Below are 13992 nucleotides of genomic sequence, written 5' to 3' on the forward strand. Positions count from 1 at the left end.
TCACCAGCAACAGGGACTGAGGGAGGTCCCAGCCCCATAGTCACTCCCAGGTCACCTCCTGCCCATGTGCCACTCACAGGCTGAAATTCTCAGGCAGGAAGCATCGGTTACGAAGCAGTCCTGCCCACAGCTGGACACCAACGATGCCGAAGATGAAGAAGACGAAGAAGCAGAGCAGCAGGACGTTGCCCAGCATGGGCAGCGTGTCCAGCAGCAGCGTGACGAGGATGCGCATGCCTGTGGGGGCAGAAGCCACGCTGGGGGTGCCAGGCTGGCCGGGCTAGGCTGGCTGCCACAGGCCTGGCAGCACTCCCAGAGAGGGCCCACCGGGGCCTCCGAGGCTGAGGCAGCCCGGCTCAAGCTGGAGGGAGACCAACAGACACTGCTAACTCTGTAGGCAGCCCTCACAGCCCCTAACCCCTACCCACTCTCCCTCGGCCCATCCACACCAGTCAGAGCACAGTACCACCAAGGAAGGGCAGAGTGGCCACAAACAGTCTCCAGCACCACATCCTACCTAGCTCTCCTAACATCATCACAGAGCCGATACCATCACCCCCAATTTGCAGATGAGGGTCAAGGCTCAGAGGACTGGCATGACTCGTCCAATATCATAGAGCTGCCAAATACAGGTGCCAGGACTTAAAAACCAGGTTCTCTGCTTCCGCATCCCACTTCGCAGCACACACACACACACACACACACAACACAAATTCCCATCAGTCATAATCACCTGACCCCAAAGTCACTGGGGAAACCAAGGCAGAGAACTCCAGCAGGGATGTTAGCTGGGAGGAATTTCCCTTTGAGAAAGAAGCCCTCAGCAGGGACCAAGGTGACCTGCACTTCACCATGGTTCTGAGCCCCCTTTCTGAGTCTAGTCTCTGCCTGGTCCAGTTTCTCACATCAGGACCTGAGAGGCCTGAGGCTATTTCCTCAGGTGGCCATTTGTTAACAACCTCTTTCACAGGGAAAGCCTCCACAAACCTGCCCCCTAAGATGCTGTTAGACACTGCCCACCTTCTCTACTCCAGATTCAGGATGTCAAAACTAGCTAATGGGCTTCCCTGGTGACTCAGCTGGTAAAGAATCCACCTGCAATGTGGGAGACCTGGGTTCGATCCCTGGGTTGGGAAGATCCCCTGGAGGAGCGTATGGCAATCCACTCCAGTATTCTGGCCTGGAGAATCCCCATGGACAGACGAGCAGGGCAGGCTGCAGTCCATGGGGTTGCAAGGAATTGGACATGACTGAGCGGCTGAGCACACACAGCAAACTAGCCCCTAGGCCACCGAGCCCTTGTCAAACACACAGACCTCTAGTGACTAGTTTTGACCCCTAAAGCGCCACTCATGCGCCCTAAAGTGCTACCCCCTGACCCCCCCTTCTAAGCAGCTGCTAATTAATCCTCCTGATGACTACAGCAGCCCACCCGCCCCACCCCTCCCACCCAGCCAGCCCAGTTTTCTCACTCAGTCACTCTCCCTTCCCCCAACCCCAGCTCCCTTCAGCTTCTCTGTGCTCCAACTGAGATCAATTCCTCAGGGTTTGCATTAAGGGAATTACACTGGTAGTTAGAGGCCTATAAATCTGCCAGCCATCACCTGGGGTGGGAGAGAAGAGAAGGCATGCCTCTGTCTGGAGATCGCGTTAACACCAACATACCTCAATGCCTGGAAGACACACTAAGCACCTCTGCCCACCCTGACACACATCCACATCCACACAGAGGTACGTGTGCACAAGCAGCAAAGAGGGCTACTGCTACAACAGACACAGGGCCCCAGAAACATGCCCCCACCCACCCCACTGGGACAGCAGCAGAGACCATCTGCAGTTTGTGTAGGCTGGGGAGTTGCGATGGGGGCCTGAGCAAGGGTGGGGGGCGGGATGTGGGGGGAGCTGGAGCTGCCAAAGCCTGGCTGGCTCAGAAACCAATGCGGTTTAATTTAGATAATGGTCCCGGCAGTCAGTTGCTGCAGCGGCTTGGAAGGGGGTGGAAAGGGACATAGGCGGGAGGATGAGGCATGGAGCGGCCTTGTCTTGGGAGAAGCCATGCTCGGTGTGGCCACTGCGGTTCCAACGAGAACCAGACTGCATGAGACATGGCTCTGGCTAGAAAAGGCCGTCCCATTTTGCACCCATTTCTCCTGGCCTGCCAGCTCTCTACCCTGCTCCCACCCACCCCTCTTCCACTGGAGGGAGGGTAGTGTAGCTGAAGGGAACAGGTCATCTGAGACCTCCTGAGACTAGGACCTAAAATCAGGCTGAAATGAGGGGGAAGAGCCTTTCCAGGTAAATCTCACAGTGCCACAGCCAGTATGGGGGCTCCCTTTGGCTCCAGTGACCCAGATTTCCACTGAGCCCTTCTCTGAAGGGGTCTGCCTCATTGTGCCAGACCCTGATGAGGCCTGTGAGTGGCCAGGAGGTAGGGGTGGGATCTGAGACTTCCATATTTCCTCTTCGGGTTCCCTGTTCAGGGGCCGAGGGCTGAGGGGTCACTCACTGGGCACCCGGTTAATGGCCCTGAGGGGTCGAAGCACACGGACTGTCCTGACAGCTGAGAAGCTGACATTCTGCAGGTCCAGCGAATACTCCAGCATCCTGCAGGGAGGGGGCCAAAGGGAAGCCCTTTGAGTCTGAGGCCACCATGAGGGTCAAAAGAGGTCAATGAGGAATCCTCCCCTTCCACCAAGGGACCCTGAAAAGCCAGCTCTCTCCCTAGGGGCAAGGCCACCCTCAATCCAAGGACGAACTCCTTATCAGAGACTGAACAGAAAAGAGTGTGGATGGAGGGGCCCTGGAATTCAGAGAAGCATGGGTTTGAGCACGATAGGCAGGGCAGCCCTGGACCCTCAGTGGACAGCCAGGGAGAAAGCAGTGCTGTAAGTGGGCAGGGGCTGGGAGCCAGGCCTAGAACCCTGGACCTGGGGAAGGGACTTATCTGATCCACCACTCTTCCACTCCAGGCCCTCACCCTGCAATGACGATGAAAAAGTCAAGCCGGTTCCAAGTGTCTCCCAGGTAACATTTTTTTCCAAAGATGCCCAAGGCCACCATCTTCACCACCATCTCCACAGCGAAGAAGGCAAAGATGAAGTCATCAAAGGCCTGATATGGGGACAAAAGGCTGCTGAAACTGAGAAAAGGGTGGGCAAATCCCCCCCACCCCATCCCCACCCCCACCTCTGGGCTCAGGGCCTCTTGCAGAATCAGGAACTGCCCTCTCGCTCACCACACACGTGCTCACCTGCAGAATCCGGCAGCGCTGGGAGTCACAGGCGATGTCTTCACATGGCCGGAACATGCCCAGGGTCACACAGTTGAGAAGGATGACCAACATACTGATGCGCTCAAACCAGGTATCGAGTGGTCAAGGAAACGGCTGGCCAGGTGAAACCCGATCACCATCTTGTCCAAGCACCTCCTGCTGCTTGACCTCTCAACCCCATCTGAGATGTAGCCAGGTGTGCTGGGAGGATGCTGGCCTACATATCATACTGGCCCCCCAGGCCCAGACCCACCTTGGTCATCTCACCTCTCTGGACTCAGCTTCCTCTTCTGTAAAGTAGGAAAAGCCACAAATATCCTGACTATTTGCACAAGCCATTTAGGGGATAAAATCAATCGTGCTTGTTGGAAATGCCAGGCACTAAGAGTTTGCTGCTGAATCTGAATCCTATTCTCCCTACCTCACAGGGAAGATGTGAGAAGCAAATGAGATAATGTATGTGAATGTGTGACACAAACCTAAAGTCGGATTATGCCTGCCTTACAGTTTACCAAGCACTTTCACAGCAGGCCACACTGGATGCTCACAACAGCCTCAGGAAGTATCTGAGCTAGAATAGATCACCTTCTTCTGCAGAACTCAAGGAAACTGAGGCCCACGCAAAGTCATGTGCTGAAGGTCATGGAAGAGACCCAGACGAGACAGAGGTTTCTAAATTTCTGATCTGGGATGGCAGCTTCCATAGCTGCTCAGGCTGCATGGAAGGGGCTGTCACGACCACACTGGCACCAAACTGACAGGCTGAGGCAGACAAGTGCCACAGGACCACAGGCACAGGCTGCCTCTTCCCCATCAGCCCCCTGGCCTCTCAAAGCCCTCAGATGACCTCCAGACACATTCACATGTTTAGGTAATGAGGACCCACTACATACTAGTCCCTGTACTGGACACAAGCCTGGGCAGAGCAGACAGTACCGTGTATACAGACCATGCCACCACCACTCCTTCTTAGGGTCTCCAGCAAAGCTCTGTTTTTCAGCAAGGTGGAAAGAGGTCTTTTTAAACCCTGAGTCTCTCCACATAGTGGATTTCATTAAGGGATTCACTTCTAGCCCTCAGCAGGAGAATGTACAAAATGGCTTCCAGACCTTAGAAAGTTCTGGGGATCGAGCTCACATATAAATGATTGAGCATCCCATTTTCTCAAGGAAAACATGAGAAGGGTGGGAAAGAGTAAAGAGGCTAGAAGCAAGCAGAAATGGGAGGCCAGAGGAAGGAGAAGGCCTCGAGGAGGAAGGTGCAGAGGGGGTCATGGCAGGCCACAGCATGACCCAAGAAGCCAGACTCAGTGTAACAGTCAGGGCCCTGAGAAGATGGAATCTTCCCGTCATAACTCCACTTTCAGAGTTGAGAAGGCTTTGGCCAGGGACCCAAGAACTCTCCTTGAAGCTGGTTCCAGCCATACCCCATCTCTGTCTTGAACCTCAGACCAGTCTCCCTCTCTGGGAGTCCACATTCAACCTCCTCAAAGCCCTCCTACCCCCTCCTATCACCCAGGCCGTTTTCCCTGACTCACATCCCTTTCCACTGACAGGTACCCAAACTTCCCAAAGCACTACAATTTCCCTAACCTCACATCCTCACATGAATAAGAGTTAAAAAAAATTTCCAGGCTTTTGGGGTAAGTAGATGGAATGGGGAAATCAAAGGAGCGCTCTGTTTCCATGGAGCTGTTTTCCTGAGTAGAGCTAGAGCCCAGTGGATCTCTCCCCAGAATGAGGGTCAGCCAGGGGTCACCCTGGAATAAAGGGGACAGGGAAGGAGCTCCCTTGGGACCATCATCTGGAAAAGGAAGGACACAATTACTTTCAAGAACTGGCCCGCTTTCCCCAAGATAGCCCCCTCCTCTCTTCTGTAGGGAAGAGGTTCTGGAAGGGACCCATATGAGCAGATGTCTCCACATGGAGGGGAGGTGGGTAGCTCTCCTGGAAAGAGGAGCTCCTGGGACACCTGTTTGGACCTCCCTAATGGCAGTGAGTCCATCACATCATCTGTGCCCTCATTTCATCTCCCTCGATGAGGCAGGGGCACTCTGATACATCCAAGCCCCTACACAGCTTAGAGTAGTGCCTGCCCTGTAGCAGATGATCAATACATGGGAAGAATGAATGAATGAATGAATGGATCAATCAATCAATATCCCTGCCTAGAAGCCAGATGTATCTCCCATTCATGTTTTCCTACCTTAATTGCTTCAACAGCGATAAATTACTGATAACTGGGGGTGGAGTGGGGAGAAGTGGCACTGTAAAGGAGCTATCCATCTTTCTATCCACACCTTACACACGCTCATGCTGAGGCTTCTTAGAGCCAGAGTCTGCCCGCAAATACCCCCACCTCCAGCTCTTAGCAATGGAAGCCCCTTCTTAAAAGCCCCCATAGACAATTCACCCTACTTCTAGGTACATCCTGCCACTCTCACCTCTTCCCCTTCCCTATAGATAAACATAAACAGAAAGCGGAAACCCCAGAGCACAGGCAAACTTGGGACAATCTAAACTGAGGAATAATTAATGGAGATGGGGGGTTTTTCACCCTTGTCAGGGTAGGGTTTATTTCCTTGAGAATATAGCCGTATGTCACTGTGTGATGTTCCTCTGTTGCCATAACAACAGGAGGATGTGTCACCAGGTGGTGTGGATTTGTTGCCATGGTAACAAAAAGGACCCTCTCACATATGAACTCCCCTTGCCCAGGCTTCTGTCTTATCCTCATGCAGGGAAGGGGAAGTGGGGAGACCCACAGGTTATCAGCTTCGGGAGGGGGGAACCATGTGACAAATCTCCACAGTAACCAGGGGAATGGGGGACACTGGTTGCCATAGTGACTGTGAGAGACCTGTGCAGTCACATGTCTACTGTTGCTATGGTGACTGTCCGGGCTGGAGTGGATCCCAAAGGGGGAGGTGGGTAGGAGAAGGGAGGATCTTTCTTCTCCCAACAACCCACCATCAAAAGCAGAGAAAAAGGAAATGGCAGGGTGAGGAACCCCACTTCCATCCCTCCCCCCTCCTCCCTACAAGAAAAAAACTAGAGCGTGTTATCTGCACAACTGAGTCTTCTCTGTGGGGCTTTATCTAGAGCCTTTCCCTAGTTAGGCAGCTATAAGGGAGAGGAAGGTAGAGCTGGACCACCTCCAGGGGTATGGGGGCTTGGGACAAGGCATGCTTGAGAAGGGAAGCAGCCCCCCAGCTGTCCCATTCCCTGCTAGGAGCCTGCAAATCTGAGACTAAGGAGCGCTAAAGAGGAAACTGGCCTGGACCCAGGAATCCTGGCCTCCTAGTACTCGTTGGGAAGGTGGGGTGCTTGTCTCATTTGCCTCCGGAGAGGCTGGTGTCTATGAGACTCAGCATTCCCCAGGTGGGGTGAGACCTAGGGGCTCAGGAGCAGGGTTCCTGTTGGGAGGCTGAAAAGGGGATTCCCCCAGCCAATCCCACCCCCCCCCCCCACCACAAGCCTGTTTCACAGTGGTCTGCCCATTGCCTGTTCCAGAGTGTGGGTGTGTGGGGAGGGAGGTTTCCAGCTAAACTGAAAACTGCAGCCCTGAGAAAGGCAGCCAGCCCCACCCAGAGACAGAGACGTGAGACACGGGGACACAAGAGAGCCGGCCCGCTGGAATCTTTGGGAGGGAAAATAGGCCAGAAATCTGATTCAAATGTCTGTGACTCTGTGTGTGTGTGTGTGTGTGTGTGTGTCGGCGTGCGTGCGTGCGTGTGTGTGTGTGTGTGTGTGTGTGTGAGCAGTTGTGTCTGTCGCCATCCTGGCTGAGGCAGGCAGGGCGGGGTGAGAGCTCGGGCGGGAGGAGGCAAGGGTGAAGGGGGGCTATGTGGTCGGGATAATCCCAGGAATGGCTCCAACTGGCACTCTGGGTGATGGGGAGTCCCCCAACAGTTCAGAAGAGCAGAGTGTGTGCGGAGCCGGGAAGAAAGGTGGGCCTGGGACAGAAAGAGTGCGAGGGGGTGCTCTGGCCATCTCAGCCTAGTTCAGTCCTCTAGCCCCAGCCCTTCTCCCCAGAACCTCTCTGGAGGTCTTTGGGGTTGAAAACGAGAGGGGGGAGCTGGTGAGGAGATACGAAGAACACCTCCCTTCCATTTTCTCTGAAGACCAAAATGGAGACTTCTCCCTAGGGAAGGGAAGCAGGGGAGCTTGGGACACTGGGATGGTGGCAAGGAGAGCTCCAGAGACTCCCTGTGCCCCCTCCCCTCCAGACACACACACTCGCAGACACACGCAGATCACACACTCACACTCACTTCTGGAAGCCATTAGGGCTCCTGCTGCTCAGGCCTCCCCCTTCTCCTCCCCCAACTCCTGGCAGGCTCCCTTCTCCCCCTCTGGCCCCCTTCCCACTCCCCCTCTCGGCATCCCAAATGCCAGCCTGTGATTTCCAAATGAGAAAAAGCTGTGCTGGGCTCTGAGCTTGGAGAAACTCCTACACAAACTTCCAGATGTGACACAACAGCCGAGAGGGAATGCTCAGGATCTCCTTCCCAGGAGGGGAAACGCACTCCCTCACACTTGAAGAAACATATACTGCAAAGTCCAACACACTCCCTTCCCTATAGCCTGGGAGGAGGGGGCCTTTCTGACTGTCCATGAAGCCCTGGTCTCCCCAGTACCAAAATATGCACTTCTAAGCTCCTCCTTCCTTTGCTGTCACCCATCCCTCCCAACACACACACACACACACACACACACACACACACACACACACACACACATGCACGCACACATTCACACATACACCACGTCCCACCTGGGTCTAGATCCCCTCTCTAGGAAACCCGGTCTCTTAAAGAGGCTGAGAAGAATGCCAAGAAGAACCTAGTGAGCTTCAGTTCGTTGAGGGGAGGTGTCCCGTCCCCCAGGCCCAGAGGTGCAGCCAAGGGAAGCCTCGAGAATAGTAAAAGGACTGAGAGAAAGATTGAGGTCCAAGAGTCAGTCCAGAGCCCCTCTGACAAGAAAACACAGGTTTCTTTTGATACAGGATGTGATGAATATGGTGAGGGCACATCTGAAGCAGCTCCCTTGCCAAGAAATTGTTCTCCACCCATCCTCAGCCAATCCAGGTTTAGGGGCTTGTCCAGACCTAGTAAAGCTGATGCCCCACACCCCAGACTCCCACCACTAGAGGTAAGCTTGCCCGCCCCACCCCCCCAAGATGAGCACTGGGCCTCCACCTCTCTTTCCTCATTCCAGCCCTCTCCACTTGCCCTTTTCCAGACCTCCTCAAGGAAGAAACCTGATCCCAGACCATCCACTAGCACCTAAGATAGGGTGGATGGGGGAGATGCTGGCCAAGAGGTCTGCGGCTTTTTGGAGGGAAAAAGAAGAGAAGATTTCTCTCTACGCACATAACCACCACCACCACACACCCCGGGGGCTCCTGAGAAGGAGGAGTTGGGTCTAGTGCTTTTTCACATTCATGGAGAGGGTGGGTGATTAGGAGTGGAGAGGAGGGATGCCCTGAGACTGTTCTTTTTTAGAGACATTTGTTCCCCATCTCTACCACTGAGAAAGGACTCTGGGGTGGGGGGTGGGGAGCCCAAATGTGCCAGATCAGCAGGTCCACAGACCTTTGAGGCAACCCCCTTTTTCTGCAGCTCAGAGAGAAAGGAAGGGGCAGGGGATGGAGAGAGGGAATGATGAGGGGAGCTTCCTAAAGACCCACAGGGTGCACAGGATGGGGGTTGCGGGGAGACCCAAGCTCACATCTCTGCTTTGCGCACTAGAGGCAGCAGAGCTGCAGAGAGAGGGCGGCACCAAGCTCTCCCCCTCCCCAAAGCAGAGTCCCAGCTGGGCTCTCAACTGGTTACAGGGGAGAACTGACATCTCTCACCCTGGGTCCAAAAGGGCCTCTGAGCTGGGAAGAAAGAGCCAGGAGAAGCTGTCAAGACCAGGGATGGCAGCCCATCCCACTCCCCATTCCTTTCGGCAGTGGTGGGACTCACCCAGGAGCTAGGAGCTGGGCATTAGTCAAGTAGACTAGGGGCTAAGGGGGAGAAGCCATGGGGGTAAGGGGGCTGGGGTCTCCCACACAATTCCAGACAGGGCACAGGAAAGAGGGCAATGCTAAATCTATCTTCCTGTAATGTGGGGCTTGCCTTTCACAAAGCCATCCAAGGAGTAGACATGAGGTGGTGGACCTAAGCTTTCCTCAGTGAACCAGCTCACAGCCTCACTGTTCCCGTGCCCCCCACTGCTTTCTCTGAAGGCTGTGGTCTCCATACCTGCTCTGCAGTCAGGCCGGAGCGCTCCTATAGAAAGGGGATGGGTAACTTGGACCTGCTTAAGCCCATCCCCCACTTGCCAAGCTCTTGCCACAGTCTTTCCCTCCACAAGAAAAAAATCTAGCACAAAACTCCCCAAGCCAACCTTAAGCACCCCGCATTGAATAAAGAACTGGGGAGAAGGGAGGCAATCGGAGCACTGGGTTCTTACTGAAAGGGTCTTTACTTCGACTCTGGGGGCAGATAGCTCTCCTCCACCACATCTTGTTCTCATTCTGCGCCCCTGACATCAGCCGCCGCCGGAATCTCCTTGTTGTGCCTCCAACCCGCGGGGTGGGGGTTGGGGGGGGGGTTAGGACCTGGTCCCCGCCCCCCAGCATCTCCCTCAGGGTCAGTGAAAATGTCAGTCTCAAGGACCAGGTTGGGGAGGGGGTGGGGTGGGGTGGAGGAATTAGACCCTAGAATCCACTGCAAACTTTGGAGCTGGGGCAGGAGGGAAACCCAGGAGATTGCGGTACCCCCTCCCCCGTCCCCGCAGCTTCCTCCCCACCCCACCCCCCAAACTCGGAAACCAAACCCAGCTCGCTAACTGGCGGCGGGCGGAATAGAGCTCCCGGGCTCCCGAAGCTTCCCACATCTGGAGGATGACGACCCTCCCTTGCCCACATCTGGAGAGCATCCAGCTGCCAACCAATGGGGGCACGTCGCCTCTCTTTTCCTGGCCTGGATCCCAGCCCCTCAAGGAGGACTGAGGTGTGTGTACCGAGGTGGGGCTCGCCTGGGGTATCAGCCAAACCTGCTCCCGTCTCCGCTCCCACTCTGACACCCCCTCCCCTCCCTAGCAGCCCCCCTCTCATCTGCCCATCTTTCAAGCTCACTTCTCCGACTCACCTGGCTTTTGGTTCCCTCAGGCGGTGGCCCGCCCCCCTGCGGACCCCCCAGCCCGGCCGTCGTGCCCCGGAGGATATGGGTTACAGACCGTGCGGAGACACCAGCTCCGCGGGCGGCTGTCCTGGCTCAAGTAGAAGAAAACCACCGGGGCCAGTGCAGGGTATGGCAGCCCCTCCGCCTCGGAGTCCGCGCTGCCGGGGTCCTTTTCCGCCGACCCCGGCCCCGGCCGGTCCCTGGCCCCCGACAGGTCGTTGAGCCGCATGAAGCTCCGGGGCTGTCCTGACTCCTCGGCGCCCGCTCCATCCTCCTCCTCGTCCATCCTCTGGCCAGCCGGGGCCCGGGAGGTTTCGAGAGGGGCTAGCGGCGCCCCTCAGAAAAGGTGTCCTCACGCAAGCGGGGGGCCCCGGCGGGGGCGCATCTGGGGGGCTCTAGGGCGCAGGCTGAGCCCCCGGGAGGGCCAGTTCAGCCCAGATCCCCCTGCCCGCAGGGGCATGCTGCCCGCCGGGCGCCGGGTCGAAGGGAAGCCCCGCCTGGCGCGAGTCCCGCTTCCCCAGTGCTTTTAGGGCCCCCCGGGCCAGCCGGCCGGCTCCCCCTCACTTTGTTCTGGCTTCTTCGCTTCGCGCCCAGGCTCCGGTCGCCAGATTCGGCGCTACCTTCGGCGAAGCGGCCCCAAGAGGGAGAGAGAGAAGAGGGCTGGAGGTGGGGGGGTCCAAGGAGGGGCGCCCCCTCTTCCCGCGGCGCAGCTGGAGCAGGATCTAAGGGGTCAGCATCGTCCCGGCTCCGCGCCAGCGGCGGCGGGGGAGGGGAGGAGGAATCTCTTTGGGGGTGGGTTTGGAGGGGGTGGGGGGCGGCTCCTTCCTCCTCCCGGCGGCCGGCTCCCGGTCCAGGAGGGGCGGGGAGGTGACGAGGGGCCGTCCCAGGCGGGGGTGGAGGCGGAGATGCCGCCGCCGCAGCCGCCGCGGTGGCTGCTGCTGCCGTAGCTGTCGCCGGCGCCACTGCCTCCTCCTCCGGCCGAGACGCGGAGAGAGCAAGCGAAAGCGGCGGCGAGGAGCCGGGCGCACACCACAGCTGGATCCCTCACTCCAACTTCAAGCCTCGGCCCCGCCTCTCCCCAGCCAGCCTCGCAGCCAATGACCGCGCGCCGCCGGCCCCGAGCCGCACGTCCATTGGCTGGTCGGCGTGGCAGTGAGGGCGGGGGTGCCGGGGAGAGAGCCACAGCTGGAATCCGGTTCCCACCCCAAAGCCCGGGACCGCCTCTCTCCCCTCCTCTTGCCCCCGGTGTCAGCTCCAGAAGACCGGAGCCAATTAGACAGCTACCCAGACCGAACCCACTTTCCTATTGGCCGCTAAGGGCTCTGGGACTCTTCTGGAGGGAGCCCCAGGGACTCAAAAGTATTTGGAGTGGGGTCCTGGGATATCGTTGCGGGCCCTGGGGCATCCTTTGTCCAAGACCCCAGAATTGGACCGCAAATGGAGGGCGGGGCTCAGCTCTGGGAGGGCCTGGTGCAGAAGGAAGCAGACGGCCCGGAGTGAGGGGTGTGACCAGGGTCCTAGAGCAAAACCTTGGTTAATCTTTCATCCTGGAGTTGAGCCTGGGACCAGGACTGAGGAGGGGCGAGCGGAGCGGGAAGTCCGGGGGATAGCACTTCAGGCTGGGGGGCGCTAGTCTTAGGGAAATGGGCGGAGCCAAGGAAAGGTTGGAGCAGGCAAGGTCTGGGCGTGGTCTCTACCAACTTCTTGGGCTTGTTGGTCCTCCTCCCAGGTCCACTTTTGCTACTTTGACCCTAATCTCCTAACTAACCTGCTGACCTTGATCTCATGTTGACACTCCTAAGCTTCCGGAAAGGGCTTCGTTCTTGAACACATGGCCCCAGACAGGTCACAATGGACTCAGAGCCCAGATCTCTAAGAGCAACTGCAGAGAAAGGGGATGTTCCTGCCAAGGGACTTGCAGGGGTCTCCAGTGTGTGGGAGGTGGTGGAAGCATAGAACTGGGCTTTGCCGACTCTTAACCTGCAGTTTCACGAAGCCCCCATTCAGTGCCTCAGTTTCTCCTTCCCGAGTTCCAGTATGCCTGTCTGCAGGAAAGCAGGTTGGCAGGGCTACTCTTCTCGCACATTTCCACCTTACCCCAAGCAGGTCCTCGAGGGTTTGCTGCTACTCACGCTCGCGCACACTGGCGCAGACCCCGACCCTCACCACGCCTCTCCCTCCCGAATCCTCCGGCTTTGTCGGCCCCAGGTCCCTCTCGCCCGCAGCGCTACCCCTAAAGGTGGTGTGTACCCTGGATCGGGGTTCTGGGGTGAAAGGGGGCGGAGAGGGCATCCAGGATTAAGACGTCGGGAAGCGCTTTCCCACCTCTGCTGGAGGTAGATTCTGCGCAACCAAGCATATCAGTTAGTTCTCTGGAGACTTCAGGGCCGCTTACGCGCCATCGCCGAGAGGCAGAGGAATGGACTGGATGACCTTCCTACACCCGCCATCACCCCGACTCCCTGGCGTTTTTCGCTCTCCCAAGGCTGCGTCACCCACGCCTCCTGCCGAGTTGGGTGGGTGTCTCAGCTCCCCCCAGGGCGGGTTTCAGGGAATGCAGTGGAGAGGGCAGAGCGGTTGCTACCTCCTAGGTTGCCCTTTCGCCGAATCTGGCACCTAGTTGTGCAAATGAGGCCGGGCTTTTTGCATTTCATGCTAATGAGCAAATCCCTGAAGAAGTGCCTTTCTCTCCTGGCGGGAGTCCTGCTCTCATTCCGGCTTGCGCCAGCGCCAGTCTTGAACTCTCAGTGGTCTTCTGGGAGAGGGGACTGTTTATTACAGTAGGCCCTCAGAGTCTGACACCTTTTTCCCTCTGGGCAGTCGGCAGTTTGCCTAGCTGGCTTGCCCTTCCCAGACAAGATCAGGGAAAGAGGCCCCACTCTAATCACGCCCCCGCCCTTAACAAAGAAAATGAAGCCAGAGAGGCTTGCCCTGTCCAATGGTCAGGTTTCCTGAGAGTCAGCAGACCGCACACCTTTATCCAGCACCATCCTCTAACCCCCATCTCTGGGTTGAACTTTGTTCTAGAACATACCCATAAAGGGGGGCAGATAACATGCACCATCAGAGCAAAGCATCCCTGAGCTTGGGGCCACCTAAGGCATCCAGACTCCTCTGCAGGACACCAGCGGACTCTGACATCCCTATCAGAGATGCTCACTGTTGGTGTGAGTGCAGGAGGTAAAGAGGGAGGCAGGACCCACAAAGAAGGCAAAGGAAGCCATGAAATCATCTTTAATTCCAAGCCTCAGCTCTGACATTACCTCCTCAGGGTGGCCTTCTTTCAGCAAGTATTTAGTATTACAGTACCTACTAAGTGCCAAAGTGCTGAGGACACCATACTGGGTCACGCCAGAGTCTGTAATCTCAAAGGACTTGGCCCAGCCTGGGTTTATGTCTCTATTTATGGCAATGAAATGGTTGTATTCCCCTCTAGGCTCTATGTTCCTTGAAGACAGGGGCTATGTCTATTTTGCTCATCAGTTTGGCACATAGTAAGTATGGCAGAAAGTGAAGAGGAACTAAAAAGCCTCTTGATGAAAATGAA

At 56.7% G+C, this 13992-nt stretch overlaps 1 protein-coding gene across 20 annotated transcripts in view; it reads right to left on the reverse strand.

Moving 5' to 3' along the window:
* The window catches only part of CACNA1G (calcium voltage-gated channel subunit alpha1 G), a 62394-nt gene extending 50897 nt beyond the window's left edge, over window positions 1-11497 (reverse strand). For 6 of the 20 annotated variants that reach the window (XM_005220507.5, XM_005220502.5, XM_005220505.5 and 3 more), the window contains exons 1-5: window positions 10490-11486; window positions 3251-3362; window positions 2978-3111; window positions 2507-2604; window positions 78-237 (exon numbers count right to left, since the gene is read on the reverse strand). In XM_005220507.5, the coding sequence (XP_005220564.1) occupies window positions 78-237; window positions 2507-2604; window positions 2978-3111; window positions 3251-3362; window positions 10490-10731 (746 nt within the window). In that variant the 5' untranslated portion in view covers window positions 10732-11486. Of the gene's footprint in view, window positions 1-77; window positions 238-2506; window positions 2605-2977; window positions 3140-3250; window positions 3363-10489 lie in introns of those variants that run through there. The other 14 variants (XM_005220494.5, XM_059877736.1, XM_059877735.1 and 11 more) reach the window with 6 other exon arrangements.
* Window positions 11498-13992: the final 2495 nt, after the last annotated feature.

This window comes from Bos taurus, chromosome 19, assembly GCF_002263795.3.
Source record: "Bos taurus isolate L1 Dominette 01449 registration number 42190680 breed Hereford chromosome 19, ARS-UCD2.0, whole genome shotgun sequence".
Lineage (NCBI taxonomy): Eukaryota > Metazoa > Chordata > Mammalia > Artiodactyla > Bovidae > Bos > Bos taurus.